The sequence below is a fragment of the Corapipo altera genome, unplaced genomic scaffold (assembly GCF_003945725.1).
Source record: "Corapipo altera isolate COAL_440 unplaced genomic scaffold, ASM394572v1 1, whole genome shotgun sequence".
NCBI lineage: Eukaryota > Metazoa > Chordata > Aves > Passeriformes > Pipridae > Corapipo > Corapipo altera.
Genome location: NW_020884873.1, coordinates 4,434,353 through 4,457,688, shown reverse-complemented (window position 1 = coordinate 4,457,688; position 23,336 = coordinate 4,434,353). Strand labels below are relative to the sequence as shown.

At 40.2% G+C, this 23,336-nt stretch overlaps 1 protein-coding gene across 13 annotated transcripts in view; it reads right to left on the bottom strand.

Annotated features, from left to right (window-relative positions):
* The window catches only part of C2CD5 (C2 calcium dependent domain containing 5), a 66,102-nt gene extending 51,474 nt beyond the window's left edge, over positions 1-14,628 (bottom strand). For 2 of the 13 annotated variants that reach the window (XM_027656459.1, XM_027656450.1), the window contains exons 1-7: positions 14,472-14,627; positions 10,746-10,832; positions 8,718-8,889; positions 6,578-6,673; positions 5,875-6,030; positions 3,076-3,274; positions 327-478 (exon numbers count right to left, since the gene is read on the bottom strand). In XM_027656459.1, coding sequence (XP_027512260.1) covers positions 327-478; positions 3,076-3,274; positions 5,875-6,030; positions 6,578-6,673; positions 8,718-8,889; positions 10,746-10,832; positions 14,472-14,561 — 952 coding nt within the window. In that variant the 5' untranslated portion in view covers positions 14,562-14,627. Of the gene's footprint in view, positions 1-326; positions 479-1,477; positions 1,603-3,075; positions 3,275-5,874; positions 6,031-6,577; positions 6,674-8,717; positions 8,890-10,745; positions 10,833-14,471 lie in introns of those variants that run through there. The other 11 variants (XM_027656467.1, XM_027656478.1, XM_027656436.1 and 8 more) reach the window with 10 other exon arrangements.
* Between the last annotated feature and the right edge of the window lie 8,708 nt (positions 14,629-23,336).

The following is a 23,336-nucleotide window of genomic DNA, read 5'->3' as shown; positions in this document are numbered from 1 at the left end:
TGTACTCCAATGATTTGTGATATGAAATGGAGGAAATACGAAAAAGGCAATTACTTAGGACTCCCTTAATGCTCCAAGGTGTTTTATTTTGGCTTGAATACAGTCGTGTTACAAAAGTAATTTTCATGTTATCCAGGACAGTGGAAATACAGGCAGGATTGAAATTTTTGCCCTACAGAAACCTTTTTGAGCTTGAGGTGTGCTATGTGAAGTCTCCAATTTCCACATCATTTTGATAACTTCAATGCCAGAAAGCAAAAAGGGGTTGAATGAAAATATAAAAAGAGAAACACAAATTAAACAAAAAGTGGGTGGAAGCGCCTTACCAGTTTTGGGTGTCAAACTCAAATCTGTGTCAGAAGAAGAGGACTGTCGACTGTAGGACTTGGAAGGTGAAAAGGAATAGGTTTGGTTTTTCAGAGGGGTGGAGGGTCCTGATGAATGAGTATTGGGATTGGGATCTTCATTGAAAGGAATCCTGCCAGAAGAAGGTGGAAACATATTCAGTAATCCTGTGCCAAAGGACCTGGCTGACAGCAGCATGATCCAAACACCAGGATGGGACTGGGGCAGGGCCAGCAGCTATTCCTTAGGTGCGAGACTGGGGATGAGGCCAGAGGCAAAGAAATGCTGTTTTACCCATTCAGCATTCTACAGGTAGATGCTGATAATCTACAATGAAACAATTAAGCCAAATGAAAGGCATGAGATGTGACAAAAAAACCATATATATATATATATATGCAAAAGAAAAAAAATTGAAAAGTTTATGGCTTAAAAATCTGGTCAAGTACACAATGCTTTGAGTTAGTTTAATAAAGAAAAAATGATTTCAAATTATATTTGTGTTTATACATATTTATACATTTATGTATATACACACATACGCATTTAAAGGAAAAAAAAAAAACAACGTTTCCTTATCCTATAGCAGCAGCAGCATGCCACAGCTAAAAACAGAGCAAAGAGGAGAACCTTCATGGGAACAACTATATTGACAAACAGTTCACTTATGCACAGGTTGACTTACCTGCTCTCTAAAACCATCTCTTCCACAAATGGCACAGACCCTTCCTATAACCACTTTAAAACCTAAATACCGTATCAGAATTATGCTTGAAAGCAATTGTGAACTCGAATCAAAACATGATTTTCTCCAGTGACTGCACAATAGTGAACGTTTCCCAGACACATCAACTTAATTTTTACTGAATTTCTCAGGAAGCAAGCACGTTAAAACGAAACGAAGAGCGTGGCTTTGTGGAAGAGACTCCGATGCGTTTCCAAGAAACTACTGCCTTTGTTTCAGCAGCTGCACACTGGGCAGCTCTTCACTGCCAACAGGAGGTGTCTCCATGAGAAAATGAGGGAGGAAGGATGGGTGGTACCTGCCTACACTGCCTGCCTGCCTGCCCTTTGCGACCACTGTGCCTGTGGCCTGCCTCTCCCCAGCTCTGGAGTGTGAGCAGTCTCGTACCAGTGTAGATGAGAGTGGGAACAGACACAGAGAAGTTCTGAGTAAGTCGTGAGCCAGTAGCAGTGTGAATTGGGCTGTTGTGAGTCGAGCGGCATCCATGGCTTGGCGGATGAACCAGCGGAGACCTGAGAGAATTTGCAGCCAAGGTGGAAGAAAAGAAAACAATACATACAAACAGGTTGCAAGGTTATGTTATCAATGATTTCAGGGAAGTTTAGCTAGAAGAGATCTCTTACTCTAAGCAGACTCTAAGAATTTAAATTCCTAGCATGCAAGAGTCCAGATGAAAATAAAAAGAGGGAAAGGAACAGCTTAAGCACTAGCTTGTGAATGCATAATTGATTCTCTGGCAACAGGGCATCAAGTTAGTAAAGCCAAGAATAAGAAGTATTAGTTGATTTTGCTGCTTTAGGGAAACACGCCCATTTTTTGAACTGAGTCAGTATCCACCACCAAGCTGAACAGGGATAATTTGGGAGGTGGAATTTCCACGTTTTGCTGCAGAGGGAAAGCTACCGATTTATTCATGGATGCTTTTTAGGTTGCTAATTACCAGGTCTACCTTTTTTCCTTTTAAATCACCGCTGTTATTTTATGCTACACTGTATCCAGTAGTTCTTTTGATGGCAATTTTTTAAATTAAGACAAATTAAACAAGCTATTACTTGAAACAGAAACCAGTAATTTTTAGAAGTCAGAGCATATTTTGTGGCATTTTGCAGAGCAGTTGATGCCTGCACAACAAAAATGCCTAATTTCTACTGCCAGGACACAACAGTTCAAACTAATGAAAATGGCTACTTTAACCAATACCTCTAGAAACACAGCATATGTAGGACAATTTTTTGTGCTGTTTTCTCCTTCCAGAAATTGGATTGCTCTAGCAAACAGAAAATTTATCCAAGCAATAAAGTAGTAACAGTTTGAAGAAGACTGCAAGTATACTTCTATTAATCTGTATGCATATCAAAAAATTGCATTCAAACTGTGTTTGGTGCTGCAGTAGATACAACAAAGATCATGAAATTCTACCTCTCATCATAAAAAGTTTTCTCTGTGAGTTCACTGTCTACCTGTTTTGCCATAGTCCTACTTGTTTTGCAACAGTAAAAAGGAAAGCACACAACAAAAGATGAGACCTTTTTGGGGTCATTGTCTAAATCACTGACAGAACCGTCCGAATTCAAAATTTATATCTTCTTATATGGTCAGCACACACACTCAAACTTGAACCAAAGGTATACCCTAAGAAGCCCCCACAGAAATGTTTATTGTACAAATACAGAGTCAAAGCAGAACTAATGATCAGTTAAACTGGTGGATCACAACCCAAGGATATGTGATACTGTTGCTACATGAATTCAAAAGTCATCTTAAGTAAGGATTACCACTCTATCTTCTACTGAAATAACATAAGTAATCCAACCTAAAACATTTCAAAATTGTGGAATACAAACTGAGTTGCCGACAAATAAAACTACAAAAGGAAAACAAATTCTGGGGAAAAAAAGAAATCACATCGGTTATGTAAAACTGAATGAGTATGAGAAGAAGAGAGGTGAAACTTGTTTCCCTACAAGCTACTAATTCATACTTACTCCTTCATTTCTTTGGATGGGGAGTTACATGCAGGTAAAAATGCTGATGTGTTACTTAATTTATCCAACGTGCAGGCTGTTCCTATGGCTCGCACTACCAGTCCAGACTCTCCCTCCAAATCAAAACACTGCAAATAACCAACAACAGCATTTCCTCTCATTTCAAGCACCTTCAAGCCAATCTTCCTTTGCAGTTCACCTACAAAACAAAAGGTAAAGAGCTCGTAATTGCAGTGAACTTTCCCTATTCTCTTTCGTGGTCTTTGACCTCTGCTCTTGGAATTGCCAACCAAGTCAGTAGAACAGGTAATAAATGCAATCCTACACAGTTATGCCAAGGAGCTGGTCACAACCTCTGCCTCCTATAACATAGTGTGATACCAATGTCTTGCATAGCTTTTTTTCTTTTTTTTCTCCATATCCACTCTGATTGCCAAAATAACATGTTATTTCACTTTTTTTCCCATCTACTTTTTATTTTCATTAGTTTTTTCCTTTTTTTGTTTATTTAGAGAAAGAGACAGTCAAGATGTGTCCTGGAATTCAGGTAAGTTTCTAAATACTCCTTCACACAGTTCAGAACAATGTAACATCTTTGACACCTATGTGGATAGGCATCTATAATTTCTTTATTTACAAACTTATTCAAGCATATTTCAACCTAATTCATACTTTTTGCCCTCTCCCACTGCAAACAAAAGATTGTCACTTCTCTTTTAGCTGCACATAAGGACTGAAAGACTGTGACTGTAATACACTGGTCTGTTATTGCTGCTTATTTAGCAGGATGTTTAAAAAAACATATTTAATGGATCCATGCAGCTAGATTGTTTTGGTCATACTTCGGTAGAAAATATTATCTCTCTTATGATGAAAATTAAAGATTTCCAAAATCCTCTGTTAACAAACTGAAAAATCCTCACTGTCACAAAGGATAGCCCTAACAATGTCACTGCTGCTGAGAACTCAAGTGGAATGAAATGGTCACAGAATTGTAGAATATCCTGACTTGGAAGGGACCCACATGGATCACTGAAGCCCAACTCCTGCCCCTGGTTTCTACTGCTTTCCTGAAGCTTGATTTTAAAATTACCAGCACAGGTTACTATTGCAAAACTTCTTAATTGAAATCATGCCTGTACTGGTCTTGAAAAATCTCAAAGATTGAGGTAGTGTATGAAGTTCCTAGCTGAGTGAAAAGTGCTCAGGATTTCATCCAAGCCAAGGCTGAGACCATATTCTTTTTAACATAAAAAACACAGGCCTGTGAAACAGCCTGGCTCTCTCTCAGAAGTTACAGATTTCTCCAGGATTCTCCAGGTGTGGCCATCAGTAATGATTGCAATGTGAAACATTTTATCACATGACATGAAACAGTATTGCTGTGAGGTGTTTTGGTTTTATTCCTCTTAACCACTTCCATTAATAAAATCGAGCAGAACACTTCCACATGTGCTACTTTATCCACTTGCACTGTTTGTGCAAGACAAGAGATATGCAAATTTTAATCCTGTAAACTAACAGGGAGCTATATTGAAAGTGTCTTCATGTCAGTTATGACAATAGTTTTTTTCCACTTTATTTCCTCAAAATGTGCTTTCACAGTGAAGACAATGAGTAACATCTCCATGATCTCTTCTATGCTGCCCCACTTACTAAAGATCTCCACACATGCTTGAAAAACCCAACTCACTGTTTATTTTAGCACCTTCCTTAAAACACAGCTGTGTCTACGAGAAACCCAACAACATTAAGAGCCAAGCAGAGAACTGAAACCACTGCCTATCATCCTGGTGTCTATGTTTCATTTCTTTTTCCTTACACCTTCAAGATTATCCATCTTGAATGGACTGCCTCTTGTCTTAGTGTGCACTTACTAAGGGCACAAGGGTGTTTTGTTCTCTACCTGACACTTTGGAGATAACTGACTCTAATCACTGGTCTCTCCAGGAACTGTAAGTATGTTCTGCAGAATCAGTGCAAGGCAATACAGTTACCAGAATGATAGGAACATAGAATGTCATAGGTTGGAAGGGATCTTAAAGATCATTTTGTTCCAACCCCTTGCTGACAGCCCCAAGCAACCTGGCCTTGAAGAGTTCCAGGGATGGGGCATCCACAGCTTCTCTGGGCAACCTGTTCCAGTGCCTCCAGTAGAGAATTTCTTCCTAATATCTAATCTAAACCTACTCTCAGTTTGATTCCATGGCCCCTTTTCCTGTCACTCCAGGCCCTTGTAAATAGTCCATCTCCATCTTCCCTAGGTACTGGAAGGCTACAGTTAGGTCACTACAAAGTCTTCTCTTCTCCAGGCTGAATAATCCCAGTTCTCTCAGCCTTTGCTCACAGAACATTGAAGCTTGACTTCAATCAGATGGGATGAATAACACCAGTATTAATGCACACTGTATCTCAGATGTTGTATATTTGTTCACATACTTCGAAGTAGTCTAAAGAGGGTAGAGTTGTTCATTATTTTAACTTGAGTTAAAATTCTAGTAATACTCCTCATATGGGTTAAGAACATCTTCAAAAAAGTTTCACAGGTTTCTTGGACCTTGCTACAAGGAACCAACAAATTAAAAGCAGGATGGCTTCACCAAAGAAGGGGGGGGAAAAAAAGTCAGCCATACTGGCCATCAGTTAGAACAGTATAATCCTCAGAAAGACACTGTGAACTGAAGAAAACCAAACATAATTAATCCCAAAAATCACACACAATCTTAAGCAAGGCAGTTATTTAAATGGTGAACATTTTTAAAAGCAGCAATAACCATTGCAGCCTACATGATTTAATACCTGACATGAGTGAAATAAGTCTTTGTCTGGCCTCATTTGATGCCCTTGGAGTACGAATTCGGTCTATCCACTGGTACTCTGGGTCTTCGTTAACTACAAGTTCTTCCACAAATCCATGAATTATTACTGCTCTGTAACACTTAGGAATAGATGTAGCTGTTAAAAAATATATATAAAAGATGTAAGACATAAGTCTATGAGCCAAGAATTACAAGAAAAAATAAAACTACACATAAAAAGGGATGTGAACGATTCCAGAAAGTTATCCACGTGATTTTCTGTGAAAATGGGGACATGCCCAAGCAGCTTTGTTCTGGGAGACCCTGGAACACCAGTAAGATAACTGTCCAGTGTATCAGTTACAACATGTACCATTATGAAACCTTTTCACTTTGTGCCTCTTTAACAAGACATAGACCCAAAATAACACTATGTATGTATTCACAGACATTGAAATGGAACTTAAAGAAATTTAAAAAATCAGTTATTTATGTTGTTTTGAAACATGGACAGTAAAAGTGTATTAAAAAAGAAAAGCAAACCAAACAATTCTATGCATTTTCTACTGGCTTCAATGTAATCTTCACTGAGCTTATGCAACAAGCTGGTGATACAAGGGAGACTGACAGAACAGGTAAAGAAAGAAAAATGAGGGAGAGGGGAGAGGTTTTCTGTTCCAATAAACTTTTTTTTCTCTACTTACTGCAAAAAAATTTGACTCCACAGGATGACTGCCTAAATCTGTTTAAGTCATTGAAGAGATCTACTTTCACCACCACGTTGATCTCCCCACGTATACCTACCAATAAAAAGCCATGAGACATCAGAAGCTGTATCAATACAAAACTATCCCTACTAATTATTCCCCATTATTAGTAATGAATGCAGTTTCTATTACCACTGAGTCAGTTTTTCTGCAAAGAATGTACTATAATGAACTGGCAGGTCAGGTGTCAGCTCCAGCCTGGGCCAGGGGAGTGGGAAGACCTGTCCTTGCCTCTCAGATCAGCTGTAGAGGTGCCAACAGAGAGGAAGTTTCTAGTTCTGCCAAGCCTTTGAGGCTGAAGTGATGCAAACAACAGTCCTCAAATACCTGTCATGCCAGACAGGGTTTTAGGAGAAAGATGGCATTGGGAAAAAGAGGCCATCAGCCTCCTGGCACTGCAATGGTCCCTCTGCTGCAGGGTGCACGTGCACGTCCTCTTTCTGTTGAATTTTCAAAATTGCAGTAAAGCCACTCTTTAAAGTTCAACCAAGCGAGAAAAAATTATGGTTCTTTCTAGAACCCCAGAATGGCACAGGAATTGTTTGCTAAATACCTTAACTGTGAGAGGAAATATATAAAAAATAAGGTATTACAGATCTTTTAGATAGATCTTAGTTTTCGGCCACAATTAAACCTTACTAATAATGGAATATTTCCTAACACACAGCCGTCCATTTTTGACTTCCCTATTTTAAGCTCTTTCTTCTTTTTCCCCACCCAGTAACAAAATCACATATTATAGGTTCTGACATATTGAGGACTAAACTTCTTGATGAGTCTGATCTCTAGTGTCTTCAGAAGCCTTTATCACATAAGTATATGACAGAAGCAACAGCATTAGATTCGTGGTTTGACTTAGATACTATTGCAATAAAGTCAGCAAGATCTAATTCCAAAATTCCAAGAGATAGAAGCCTTCAGTTACTGTAGCTGCCTCAGGTTCATATATTTTCACAGTTAATCATGTTGAGGTGGGAAAAAAAAAAATTTAATAGGAATTTAAGAACGTTATTTCTTTTTTTTAAGGAAGCATCAATTACTGTTTACCAAGAAAAAAGATAATTGGAATCTAGTGCTATGAGCATGAAGATATACTAATTCTAATTCCACTTAAATAAAAAAAAAGCTGTGAAATGCCAACAGATCTAGAAAAACACAGAGAAATATAACTCTCTCTGACTTACACGTTGTACACATCCTGAGACAAGTGTTCACTTAATTTAGCTTCAAAAGAAAATGTATGATAGGAAAACATGCACCAAACAAAAGGATAAATAAGAAAAATATATGCAGTATTTCTCAAAGAACCCCCTCTTTAATATAAATGTTTTAAATATAAAAAATACTTTGCATCAGTTATGATGCCCACCTAGTAAAACACCACAAACAATTTCACAACACTGATTTATAATTAGCTTTTAACACAGTTAGGTGACTTAATTCACACTGAATAATGAACAAAAATGTCCCGTACTCAAGCAGCAAGCTAAATGGTATAAACTGACTTTGACTTTCCAAGACAAAAGCTGTTTCATTAAAATCAAAAGCAAAAATATCATTAACTTCATTTTCTCATACCTCCAAGACATTCTCATGAAATCTACCTAGCACTGAGAGCACTCACTGCAGGGAAAAGGAATTTCATCCTGTTGAAGATATGTCACATCCTGCCCCTTGATCTCAAGTGAAGTTTATCCCAAATCCCGGGAAGGCACACCCCAAATAACTTCAGCAAAATGATATTCATTTACTAAACACTTGGTAACTGGAAAAGTATGTTTGGGTCTTTTTTTTTTTTTAAATGTTATTTTTGCAGTAACTACTTTAAATACCAAGTGAAGATTTTTTTTCCACTTGTCACAAGCCCTGTGGAAGGCGTTCTGCCAAGCACTAATCTGGACTCCTGAGCCAGAAATCTTTTCATGCCAGAAATAAGGGGGGGGGGAAGCCAGGAAAGTAGCTTTCCAGCTCCCAAAGCTAAAATTATTACAAATTTCTGAAGACAGCTTACAGAAAGGAAGATTACAAGAAGGAGATTACATCTCACACAGGACTGTTTTAAATTAGCAAATCTTACCATGAATAGTATCATAAATTGGAAACCATCCCGAAATAACTGTAGCTGCTTCACTGTAGAGCAAAGGATCAATATCTATGTACACTTTGCCAATGGCATCATTGGCACTGTAGGTGTCATGATCAAGAACTGTGATCTGGAGAGGCTCATCCTGTAGCTCTTCATCATCCACCTGGAAACAAATATTAACATGGAATCTCAGTATTTAAAAAAAGTGCAGGGAAACACTGCTGAAAAACAAACACAGAAGAGGGGAGAGTTAGTTATGTACAGTGACCTGGCAGAGATAAATCTGGAATTTCAGTTTCCTGGAGCTGAACAACACATTCACTTATTTTGATTTTACCCTTCAGAGACTGGTGAGATCCTGGAAACAGAGAGTTATCACTGGGAGAAGAACAAAAATGCAAGATTATGGTGATTATATATATCAAAATTCCACTCTCTAGATTGTCCACCTATCTCCCCAATGCATACTTTGAAATTTAAAAAAAAATTATTTAAAATTTAAGATCAAATATCCCAGAGAACTATTATACCCTGATGTTATGATTAATGGTGCTTTCACCACTGGTGAGTGGCTTAAAAGAAGACATTTTAAACAGCCTGTTGTAACAATCCAGTAATTTCAGACAGGTAATTTCCTAAATAAGTGCAATAATCCACCTGCAGATACCTTGACTATTTTTTAGGACAAAGACAGACCTTGTACAACTTTTTGTGCTGCATGTTACAAACCAAGAATCAGGTTTGCTGAATGCAATGGGATGACTCATGTAAATGTTTGCAGAATTGTAACATGCAGCCTTGTAAAAAAGATCAAACTACACCCATGTGCACACACTTGGGATGTCTTAAGCAGTTAAGTGTTTTTCCACTCTCTGAAATGTGGGATTCTTTATTTTTATTATTTTCTCAGTGTTGCTGTTTGTCTCTTTTCTTTCCCATATCCATTTTTCCCTGCAAAAGGACGAATTTTGAGACATCTGTTATTGTCAGAAAAACTCTTTCTGCATGAAGAGAAGGAGTTCTCTTTCTCCCTTCCCCACAAAACTGAGCCCAGGAACTGAAAGATGAAAAAAAGGAAAACTGACTGAATTTCAACACCACAGTACTACTTTCTTAATCAACACATGCTGCTGATTAAGAGATGCTCTTAATCATGCATTCCATGCTGATTAATAATCTACCCATCCTTACTATTTTATATTTGCTCTAAAATGTTTTAACATTACCAGCTATTACATCACTTGCATGTATTTACAACCATGTTTATCCTGTGATGTTATCTTAGAACACTATAAATGAACCATTACTGTATATTCAAATGTTTTATCAGTTAATTTATTCTAAATACCTTTTTATTTTTTTAATTCAATAAATAAAATGTAGTAACAAAAACCCCCAAAAAAGAACATGTAAACACTTGTTCAGGGCACAGTGTCAAAGGACATCAACAAATTAGATCCTGGAAAGCAACAAGCAATTACAGGAAAAAGCAGAGTGCCCTCATTATTACATAAGGAAACGGGAAGAGAAAGTGTCCAGTAATTGTTGACCAAGCTCTTTATTCTGTAATCTTCCCACAGGAATTTTCCATTTTCTTCTTTGTCAAGTGCATCATTCTTGCAACCCAAGGTAACATTTCAAATACTGATTAACTTTCCTTACCCCAAATTTTAAAAAATACAAGAATACCTGTACCCAGATCTGAAAGCCTAAGCCATGCTATTTTTCCCCCCACTTTCACCTCACTCTTGTCTTTTCTAGCATTACCCAGAACATTTGAGTTGGATCCAACCTGGCAAGCTTTTATCTTCACAAACACTCCTAAAAAGCCAACGAGACACCTTTAGCAAACAAGGTATAACTGCAGATGGGGTTGCTGAAAAGGCTTTGTGTGTATTTAGGCAGAAACACACTTCAGTGTTCAAAACTCATTTTCTGCCTGAAATGCAATTATTTCATTAAGGGCATCTAAGCCAAAGTGTCTATATAGATAGAGGCAAACTCTTAAAAAATACTTACTTCAAATTTGAACCACTCGGAATTCCACTGAGGATTAAGTGATTTGGGATACACGTCTGTCTTAAATGTTGTATTTCCAAATTTCACCTAAAATACAAACATTCATTTATCAATAATAAATACTAATAAGTAAATTCAGACTCATTAAAGCTACACACGCAAATAATTTCAAATACATATTTCAGTAATTTCAACAAATCACTGTCTTTTCCTGAGAGTGGCTTTTTAAATTGATTTACATATATCAGTATCTATCATCCAAGGACACTTCCAACCAATCTCACTCTCATAATATCCAAATTGTTTCTTTTCCTCCTCAATCACTTGAAAGACAAAAATATTGCTTATATTGGCTATTCAAAGTCACTTGGTATACTCTCCTTGCCTTCTGTTTAGAAATATTGTAAGGAAAAATTATCTAAACATTGACAGCTTATGGCCTATTACTCGTCTCTCTAAGATTTCTGAATAGGCTTATCAGAAAATGGATTGAAAAATATAAAAACAACCTGGGAGTGTGACACATATAGAGACAGGACTACTAAAAATTAAATATTCTCCATATTTCTATTTATTAATGCACCTTCAACCACATAATTGCCTATTTCAGGAGTCTCCATCTGGTCTCCATGGGTGTCTATTTTAGGCTGACCCAGTTTGGGTTTTTTTAATGAAACTGAATTTCTGTGATGCTCCATACATCTAAAAACCACACAGCACCATGTAAGAGCCTTTATTTCACTGCAGCTTCCATTCAAACCATTTACAAACATTTGTAGTTCTCTGAAGGTTGCCTCTCAAAAAAATTAGCACTTCAACTCATACCAAGTATCTGATGGTACTTACAAGTACCCAAAGTTCATTCAAGATTCTTATGGAAATAAAGAGTGTGCTGATATAAAAGAAACCCTGCATTTAAAGACAGTTGGGGATTTTGAATTGCTGTCTTCTTCTAAAAGTCTAAATGGATTTTGGAGACTAAATTTGGGCCCAGATTTGAAAACTGTATAGTAATTTTTGTAATGTTTTTGCTTAAGACAGTATTAAATAAACACTTGATCTATTTTGATAGTATGTTGATTATTTTGCAAAGGTGCATAACCTGACTCTGAAGAGATTCTGCACTTGCTTAGTTAATTTAGAAAGCATAAAGCATCAACTATGAGTTCACACTTAGATCTGTATAAATCACTGTACATACATCAGCTGGAGTGGTAGGAAAGCACAGAACTGAACAACCTTAGCACACAAAATCATCTGGTTATCCCAAAGTGGGTGGATGCAGCCTGTGTGCCCTCAGAGAATGGACAGCACAGCCCTGTGGAATGTGTATCCATCACACAAAGTAGTGCCATAAAGTGATACTGGCACTGCCTTTAAGAGAGCCACCAGTTAAACACCAGTTCTGCTCCAGAAGCTGCCAAGACAGAGCAGCCCCGAGCTCCACCCAACCTATTTTAACACGTTATCTAGGGAGTAAATTAGTTCCCCTGGAGCCCCAGGCTGTTATAACTGAATTTCTCCAGTACTAGAGCTAGTTCATTAAAGCTTGTAAAGATAATCAAGCACCACACTGCTGTTTGCTGTACAAAGTTAGAAGCACATTTATGGAAGAAACAGTCACAGAATCACAGAATATTCTGAGTTGGAAGGGACCATCAACAACCATGGTGCTCGTTGTCTCCTGATCAGACACGCTGGTGAAATCCTTATTTTGCACAACCTGAGCCAAGTAAGAGCTCTCACACCTTTTATCATTTTCTTTTCTAATTCTAGGTTTATATTGCACTATTTAACAAGGAAGTTAAAGGCTAGTGATCAATTAGAACCTTAACATCTGCTTTTCATTCTCACTTGAGGAAAAACACGTTGAAAAGGTTTTTGCCAATTTCACGCAGAAAAATAAAACAATAGTTTCAAGGTCAATTTATTCTGAAATAAATCTCACCTGCTGCATTGCCCACTCCACATGAGGAAAGGATAGTTAGTCCACACGTGGAAAGGGCCATTCCCACACTATTCCTAAACAACAGTCCTAAAAGCAAGGCCCCCATCTATGTATCTCTTTACCCTTATTTGTGCCTAGATGTTCCTGGAACTGGATATTAACCCAGCTAAGCAAACTGATCTTACTGAGAAATTTTATTTTCCTTTTTTGCTAAGCTATTATTTAACTAGATGAATTTCAAAATTTACTTTGCTACACAACTACACAGACACTGGGGTTGGGAACAGATAACCCACATGGGAGGAGAACTATTTCCCCTAAGTCAGCATAAAAACAGACCAAGTGAAACTCAGAGAACTGTATTTCTTATCCCTGTTTTCCCTGTCTCCTAGTAGCACACATCAGAGCTGTAATTTTAAATTGGATTAAAAGGCAGCCCACAAGAGAAGCCTTTCTAAATTAAAAGCTGACTGATGAAACAGCTGACAAAACAATGAAAAATTAAGTTAAATGATTGTCATTCATGTAATAAAGCAGAATGGTGTACTACTTCAGCTCCACTGGAAAGCACATGAGAAATACATTTTCACTTTACTACCAGCTTACTGTCCCACTAAGTAATGGCCTTAGTGTCTAATGTCAACCAAATTTTTAAGCACCAAACAAAATCAGGACTTACACACTCAAAATCTATTTTGATATTAATATTATCAGACCTTTCAATTTATTCGAGAAAGACATTCTGCCTTCCTAGCTTTAATTTCAGTACTGTGCCAACCTCAATCACCGTTTGTGGTACCAGCATGCATTTTCACTGCAAACCATTTTTAAACACCTCTTTGCTTTTTCTGAGAGTATGATTCCCAAATCTATGGAATGCTTCTGAAATGTTCTAAGTTATTTATAATGGAAATAATTAATCAAAAACCATAATGATTATGTAAGAGAAACAACAGCAATCACAGAATGGTTGGGGTCGGAAGGCACCTTCGTTCCCACCTCCCTGCCATGGGCAGGGATGCCACCCTCTGGATCAGGTTGCTCAGAGCCCCATCCAACTCGGCCTTGGACACTTCCACTTATTTTGCACATCAACTTTTTTTACAACCCCTTTCTGAAAAACCACCCTAACATACTGCCTGTTAACTACATGATCGTAAAGAAGGTTGAAGTTAGATGCTTCGGGTTCAATGAAGTGATCTGAACGCGCAAATAATGTTAAATATTTGTTGACTAAAAACCCTCTTCGAAAACATTTTACTACTTCAGACATTTTAAATTTTCAAACTTTTCAAACGTTTTTAAATTTTAAACGGAAACACGAATACCGGCCTTAAAAGCAAAGCCTGTAGAACCGCTCAAGTATTCAGTGATACAAACGATTTAAAGATGCTTTTATTACTTCTCCATCCTCCTTACAACGCATCTGCCTAACCACAGAATCAATGAGGCTGGAGGAGACCTCTGTGACCAACCGAGTCCAACCCACGACCGAACACCAGCAGACCACGGCCCCAGGACCACGGCACCGGGTGCCGCGTCCAGTCTTTCCCCGAACACCTCCAGGGACCGTGACTCCACCACCTCCCCGGGCAGCCCATTCCAATGTCTAATCACCCCCTTTCCGTGAATAAATCCCTGCCGATGTCCAACCCCAAGGCCGTGCCCTCCCGTCCCGCCGCTGGTTCCCCGGCACCGCGGGGGCGCGGAGCGGGCCCGGCAGGTGCCTCCAGCGCGCGGGCCCTGCGCGCCCGCCCTCCCCCTCCGCCGCCACAAACCTCCACGAAGGCGTCGGTCAGGTCGCTGGCGCGGTCCATCACCGGCAAATGGCGCCCTGCCACGATCTTGACCTTCAGCTTCCCCGGCATCTTCCTCCCCCCTCCCGCCCTCCTCCTCCTCCTCCTCCTCCTCCTCCTCCTCCCGCGGGCTGCAGGGACGGCGCGACCGCGCCTGTGCCATGGACCGCCGCGCGGCCCGGCTGCGCATGCGCGGCGCTCCCGCCGCCGCTCCGCCCATGGCGGCGGGAACGGAGCGGGAGCGGGATCGCGGCGGCGTCAGCGACCTCTGGGGATCGTCCGACCCCCGCCGCCAGGGCAGGGTCACCGCGAGCAAGTGGCACAGGAACGAGGGGATTTGGAATGGCCCCACAGAGGGAGAGACTCCACGCCCTCCCTTGGGCAGCCTGTGCCAGGGCTTTGCCACTTCCAGTGGAAAGCTGTTCTTCCTCACGTTGGGAGGGGGAACTTCTTGTGGTTTAGTTTATGGTCACTGCTCCTCTCGTCCGGTCGCTGGGCAGCGTCGTCTTGGCACCTGCCTTTGAGATATTTACGTGCACTGATGCGATCCCCTCTCAGTCTTTTCCGGACTAAACATGCCCAGCTCCCGCAGTCCATCCTCATTAGAGAGATGCTCCAGACCTCTCATCATCGTCGTGGCCTCCACTGGACCCTCTCCAGCAGCCCCTTTTCCCTCTTGCGCTGAGGAGCCCAGACCCGCACACAGCACCCCAGATGTAGAGGGGCAGGATCACCTCCCTCGACCTGCTGGCCACGCTCTTCCCAATGCACCCCTGGATCCCACGGGCTCTCCTATCATCAAGGGCACTCTGGCGGGTCATTGTCAACTTGTCATCCACCAAGGCTCCCAGAGCTGCTCTCCAGCAGGTCAGCCCCCAGGCTGTGCTGGGACTCGGGGTTATTCCTCCCTAGGACCAGGACCTGCCCTTGCCCTTCTTGGACCCCCCCGGGGTCGCCCCTGCCAGGCTCCAACATGGCGGCCGCGGCCTCGGACACGCCGCTGGCAATCGAGCGCCGACTCCTCGATGGGTCCCGCGCTGTAGCGCGGCGGCGGCGCCCGGGATAGGCGGCGCGCTTGAGTGCCGAGTGATCGATGCCCGGGAGTTGCGGTCCCGGTCAATCCCACTGCGATCGGGACCGCATCCTGCATCCCGCATCCCGGAAAGCGGCCACTGGAACAGCCTCGGGACTGCTCTGCCTTCCCCGAGGAAGGAGCTGCTGCAGCCTCGGGACTGCTCCGCTGCTGCAACCTCTGCCTCCAGCCTTCCCGAAGAAGGAGGCGGTGCACCCTCGGGATGCTCTGTCTTCCCGAAGAAGGAGGCGGTGCACCCTCGGGATGCTCTGTCTTCCCGATGAAGGAGGCGGTGCACCCTCGGGATGCTCTGTCTTCCCCGAGGAAGGAGCCGGTGAAGCCTCGGGGGTGAGTGCTCCTTAAAAGGGAGACCTGGAGCACACGTGCATCCCCAGGCACCTGGTGGGAGAGTCCTGCAAAGAGTTTCAATGCAACCCTCCCCCCCCCTGTGGCTTTAGCTTTGTCTTCTTAATCAAAAGACAAATATTTACAGTGTTTGAAGGATTATGAATAGATTAGATGGAATTTAGTTATCAGAAATAGGATTTGATATGGTTCCTGTAGCCAGATTTTGACTTTCTGATGCCTGAAAAAGCTCTTTGTTTGGGAAATAGTGCCGTGGAACCTCGGGACAAAGCAAAGGAGCAGGGCCAGGAGTTGGATCAGGTGTGGTCCTACAGGTGGGAGTAGAGAACCAGGATATGTGAGAACCTGTGGGACACGGGTTGTGCCACTGGTGTGGTCAGGAGCAGGAACATAAAAGAACCCTTGTGTTTTGGTTAAGCAGTCTCCAGGTGTTGAGCCAAATAGTAGATCTGCCTGGATTATTTCCCCTTCTTTCTAATCTTACAAAAAGACTAAATAATCTTATGGGCTGGAATATGATACATCAAACAAACCACATGACTGGAATGCAGCAGTGTGGGGCATAGCAAATTAATGGACAGAAGATCTTAGGCTATCTGTCCTCCAACTTGCTGCAGTTAGTCTCACTGACACAGCACTTCCTCTCTTTAGCTTGTTTTGAAGTTGCCTTTGGAACAGTCCATACTGCTGCTAGTATTCATTGTATCCAAGTAAACTATAAGCAGGTGTGTCTTTTCCTCATCCATCCTTGTTCAAGTGGAATACTGTAACGGGAACAGCCCAGTGGATCTGGGGGTGCTGCACATTGAGCCAGCAGTGTGTCCAGGTGACCAAGAAGGCCAATGGCAACCTGGCTGTTGTTCTACAGATCACACAGAAATAGTGTGATCTGCAGGACTGGAATAGGGATTGTCCCCCTGTACTTGGCATTGGTGAGGCCACACCTCGAATCCTGTGTTCAGTTCTGGGCCCCTCACATTGAGGGTCCAGAAAAGGGCAACAGAGATGGGGAAAGGTCTGGAGAGTAAGTCCTGTGAGGAGCAGCTGAGGGAGCTGGGGGTGTTTATCCTGGAGAAAAGGAGGCTCAGGGGAGACCTTATTGCTCTCTACAACTACCTGAAAGGAGGTTGTAGCCAGATGGAGATTGGCCTGTTCTCCCAGGTAGTAAGTCACAGGACAAGAGGAAATGGCTTCAAGCTGTGCCAGGGGAAGTTCAGTTCGGACATCAGGAATTTCTTCACTGAAAGGGTGGTCACGCACTGGAATGGGCTGCCCAGGGAGGTGGTGGAGTCACCATCCCTGGAGGTGTTCAGAAACAAGTGGATGTGGCACTTAATGCTCTGGTCTAGTTGACAAGGTGGTGATCAGTCAAGGGTTGGACTTGATGATCCTGGAGGTCTTTTCCAAGCTAAATGACTCTGTGATTCTGAGAGTGCTCTGGAGGCAGGATAGCAGTAAAGAGCAAAGATCCAGGAAGGAAATCAGAAACAGAAAACATACTACTAATGTTAAGTTTAGACCAGAAACATGCTTCTTGAGTGGAATCTCCTGATCTCACCTCGGTTTCGTTTTGGCTTATATAGTTGGGCAATAATAGAGTGCATGAGCTGAATATTTCGTTTGGATGGGGCTGAACTGAAAAGGTAAGGTAGCAGTACATCAAATACATTGTAGCTGTGTAAGGGCATTTGGTCTGTGGCAGCAAATTAAAGCTGGAATCAAATTAACTCCCCAGACCTGCACGTGCTCTGGGTGATAGTTCCTCAGCATTGTTTCACCCTAAAGATGGGGCCATTGATCCACTACATTACTTGTTAACATAGCCATTCTCATGTCTTAACTTCCCCGTTAGAGTAGAAAAACAACCAGCAGGTGGGACTACAAAAAAGTTAAAACAATGTAAAAGTAAAGTTTGTCATGTGTTCTTTATTTCTGGCAAAACTTCTGTTTCTTTCCTGCTTTTGCTAGCTAAATTGCAATGCAACAATTATTAAAAAACACTTTAGTTGCTGAACTCTCAAGTCCAGGTTGGGTGGAGCTCTGAGCAACCTGGTCTAGTGCGAGGTGTCTCTGCCCATGGCAGGGGGGTTGGAACGAGAGGATCTTTACGGATCCCTTCCAACCCAAACTCCTCTGTGATTTTACAACATGTTTCATGATATGTAGCAAATTTTTTTTTTAAAGGACATGAATCTTTGAAAAAAAAATCTTTAATTTGGAAGAGGAATGTGTAGCTGATTGAACAAAAGATGCAAACTGCCTTGTATGTTATAAGCAAAAGGACACAAATGTAGTTTATCTGTCTCTTTAGAGATGGGTATGAGGCTCTATCAAACATGTTTCTGATGCCAGGGTCTTCCCAAACCCCTGTTCAGTCCTTGAATACATCAAACAAAACTCTGGGGCTCTTTATTCACCGAAGATTGGACGATTTACCTGACCAATAGCCAGTTAATACAGTGAATACCTGGCTAAATGTGCTGCCTTATTCTTGTAGTAGCAGCACTCCAGACTTTGAAAGACGTCTCTCACCTTCCCAGACAACCCACCTCAATGATTCTTATTCTCAAAATTTAAAAAAAGATATTTTTTTTAAGTTAAAACTGTTGCTTTGGGTTGGGGTGGGGTTTTTTGTTTCGTTTTGGTTCAGGTTTTTGTGCTGAAATACATATCTGTTCTTGTATTATTTGCTGAACTTAGAGAACAGGTTATTCTCTTACAAATACTAGACTTCCTGGATTAAGTACTAGACTGGTACGTATTCTTTGAGATAATTTTTGTTCTTGTTTTATTCATAGCATCTGGTGCAGTAAGATCCACAGATTGACTACCTGCTTTGGGAAAACTTGTCTCCTTTTTATTTTGAATTTACAAATTGGTTTTATTTGTTGGCTCCTATGTCTTACAAGAGGAAATGAAGAATTGTTCCCCTTTATTCATGCAGAGTTTTTAATGGACTTACCATTTAACTCTTTTAATTGACTTGTTTGAGATAAGTAACTTAAACTTTTCCATTCTTTCTTCACTGGTCTTTTTTCTGCCTCTAAACACTCTTTTTAATTCCCCTTTGAAGACTCTCTGAATAGGCCACCTTTTTTCTTAAAATACAGTGTCTCAAACAGGAACTAAAATTCCAGGGAAGATTTAGCAGTGTTGCCTGGTGAACATCTCCCTCTCCCTGTGATTATGAAATACGGGGATTAATGCAATGCGTATTTCTTTCTTAAAAAATTTCTGAGGATCTAGATTTCAGTGGAAGATTTGGGTAGTCAAGGGACTGGAAACATGGAAAACACCTGTTTTGGAGAACCAGTTCAAATCTGGTTTTGAGGTACTTGGGAAGATCAATTAGATAATGTTAAGAAACCTGCTTGGTGTATTTTACCTGCCTTGGGGCAGAGGATTTTCTACAGTGGCAGAATGAGACCTGTCTTTCTGTAAATTTGCATGTTACTTCACACATTTCATGCCAGTAGTATTCCAGTTCTCTAAGGCCAGCGGGAACTTGTGGAAGGCAGAAGGGACTCAGCTGAAAGTACACTCAAACCCCTAGAATTTATGAACCTATTTCAGGCTTCCAAAACAGCATTGAATTTCTCTCAGTTTTAGGCAAATACAATGGATATACTTGAAACTAAAGCTATAGTAAGTACTTGCTCAGTAAAATTCATGCCAGAACTCCACAGAAAATACTAAAAGGTGTATTTTCATAACAAAGAAAAGAAAAAAAGATGTGATACCTGACTTTGCACCTTGGCATTGGCTTCTGCTGAGCTTTTTTCTTTCTGCTGAAAAGGTCATGACAATAGAAGTCATGTTTCAGCAAGATAACAAGTATGATATGCTTCAAAAACAGCATTGTCTTACTAGAGCAGGCTTTGTCATGTATGAAATAGCATTGTAACTCAATTAGTCAATCAATAGTGTTGCTAGTTACAACATTAAAGGCAAATTTGTGGAACAGTGAGTGTCAGGAAAATGGGAGGGTTTTATGCTGGCAAGCTGGGAGATTTTGCCACTTAAATGTAAAAATCCACGTGTTCTTTCTTTTTCGGTTGTTTTAAGTATGCTAGAGAGAGCGTTTGAGACAGACATGAATGTTGAACCCTTAGTTTGGAAACTGATACTTCAAACAAAAGGTTTTCCCTGTAACTTCAGTCTGCTGACCATCACTTCAGGGTAGGTTTCAATTATATTGACACACCAGCCTTCAAGATACAGGTTAGAAGGGGGTAGTCTGGGCTTTCCTCAGCTTACAACGTGACCTGGGATGTGATGGGCTGTCTCTTAACCATAGGGAAAAGGGCTTTTGGATTATATTGCATTGAGATGATTTCAACAGAAATGAATGAAAAAGGTGGTGTTTTTTTTTTTTTTTGTTTTGTTTTTTTGTTTGCTTATTTGTTTGAGTTTTTTTGCTTTTTTTTTTTTCTTTTAATTTGTTGAAACACACAAAAAATGCTTTGTATCTGCTGTTCGCAGAAGCTACTGGCTCCATTTCTAATGCAGTTACTCTGATAAGAAGTCTTTGAAACAGGAAGCTTTTTCAACTATCATGGAAAACTGCAGTGACAGTTTTTGGTTTCTGGAAAAATGCCTATATTTCTTTGTAAAACCACACATTTCAAATCGATCTGGCTTAAATCTGCTGGACACCAATTCAAAACTATTTCTAATAATGCTCACAGGGCTCCTGTATCCAGGGTGATAGATCTTTAGTAGAGGACCCCTGCATCCCAGAAAAAAAACCAAACTGCCTTCCACTCTGTGTGTGCTGTGCTGTGTCCCCACTACAAGGATTTAGACAGGGGAAAAATCCCAATCACTACTCTTTATGATTGCCTTTATGTGTCTGATATGACATTGCAACCCTAATCCCTCTCATTAGATTAAAAGATCTGGAGTGAAATCCTGCCTCAATAAAATCAATAAGGTGAATCTCACTGAAATAAAGAGATGGGTTTTACTGTGAACTCCTGGGATGAACAAAGGCGTCATTACAGAGGTTTCTGATTTACACTGGAGGAGCTCACTGTAGTTAGCTTGTTTAAACACAAGATTACAGCAATATTAATGTCTATTACTATCTACAGGAACAAACTCCTGCTACCATAAGGGTCTCTAATATAGCAGGTGTGATAAGGAAAAGATGGAAGCCTGAGCAGGATCAATTAAAACTTGAAATATGTACTTCAGGTTCACTTTGTCTCTCAGTTACTTGGGGAGGCTCTTATGGGCTCAGTTTTGTTGACTTTATCCTGCATTGCCTAAAGCAGCATCTCTCAATAGTGCTTTTTAATCTTGATGCTGTAACTATTAGGTAAAAGTTAAATGGTCATAGTCAGTGATTTCCGTGGAGGAAATTTGATGAAATTAAAGGTATGAGTAATGGTACACATGGGTAGTTTATATTTGTCCTGAGTCTGTTCAAGCTGTTCCCAGGCTAACAGAAGTGACATTGGTGATATTCTTGTATATTATATGGGAAGTAAAACAGAATGTACATGGAGACAGTGTTTTGGAATTAATTTTTGAAGTTAAGCATTCTCAGGAAATTCGAATGCTGTCCTGGTGATACAACAGATAATCAGATCCGGATAAATGTGCTCATGTCATAGAATTATAGAATCATTTGGGTTGGAAAGGACCTCTGAGATCATCGAGTCCATTACCATTACCCTAACACTGCCAAGTCCAGCACTAAACCATGACCATAAGTGCCGCATCTCCTGTCTTTTAAATGTCCTATGATATGTAGGAAAAAAAGCTTATTCAATGAACTCTAATTACAGTGATATTCAAAATAACATTCCCATGCAGATCTAGTGAATGGAATAAAACCTGATTGTTCTTTGAGGAAAAACAGAAGCCAAGAATTACTCTAAAGGCTTACACTAAGAGGGTAAAAATAGAGACCATTACGTCATAGTCCTAAAATCATATTTCTGGTTTCTTTATGTTTCTTGGATATCAAATGAAAGTATTTTCTTTGGAAATGAGATCTCAACACTTTATATTCTGCTGAATGTGACACTTTTCCAACAGTCTACTCATGTCAATCTTCTGTTGACTTCAGTAGTTTGGGATTTGGTCCGTATCAAGCAATTTGTAAGAGCAGAAAGCCATCAAAATATTCCATTTCATTATCCCATTGCTATATGAAGGTCTCAATTTTCCATACAGACTTAAAAGAAATTGGATAAAATAAATATTCACCAACACAGGAATGTATACAATTACCTACTGGGGGAATCAAACAGCTGGATCTGATGTCATGTTCTCAGCTAGTAATTGGATTTCATTTCTCTTTCTCACAGTTCTGTGAGGGAAATAACATTGCATATGACTCGGTGCTTTTTATGAGCAATGAGTGGCATTGGCATAATTGGGATAGCAGTTCACAGAGATTGCAGCAGAATCCATGTGCACATGCTCTAGCAAATATATTGAGTTACAAGCAGTACAACAATAGTAGCTACTCAGATTCCTTCACACATACAAACCCCTAGTTAATTAGTCAGTGCCCAGTAAATAATTTAATTAAATGTAATTGTCAGCAGCAGTATTTCTATCATTAAAAGATAATTAGCCCTTCAGTGACACTTTCAGCATTTCTGCCTTTCCTCATTTTAAGGGTTGAGACAAATGAGATATTTAACTATGATTGTAATATGTATTAGACTTAGTTATTAAACCAGTTATATTTGCTGGTTATTTTATTCTGCTTAACACTGTTGGTATTTTCCTTTTCCTATCTAAATTTAATAAAAAGATCATTTATTCAGGTGTCACGCCAACACATGGAAATATTAATGACTGTGTATATTTATGTATTGAAATTTCTATCAGGATGAAAGATGGTAATCTTGAAATTTTGAAGTAGGTTAATTCTTATTAAAGCCATGGTCCCTGTATATCTCATCAACAACTATGGCATAGGCAGCAAGAGCACCTACGTACTGCTCAACAAGTCAGTCTGTGCCTTAGAGATTATTTTAAGTATAGTAACTGCATAAACTATCTATAGAGTAGTCTTCAAGATCCTTCACAAGATATGCAAGTTATTTCCTGGTGTATTAAAGAGATTAATTTGGATTAAAATCAAAACAATAAATCTTTGTATTCTAAAACATGAAATGAATGCAGTTCTTAATAACCATGTGAGGCTTTTGCTGCTTCAGTCCCATTTGGAACAGCCATAGTAATTTATTAAACGGTAAAGTTTTTAATATATAAACAATAAAAATTCATTCACAAAGCAAACCAGTGAGTTTTGTTTTTCAGCAGTATCTTCAGCTTCTTACAAAAGTGGAATACAAACTTCTGTCTACACAGTGATACCATGTGCTGTGAAAACATCTGATACAGAAGGGTTTGCATTGTGCCAAGCCAAAGGATACCAAAGAGGC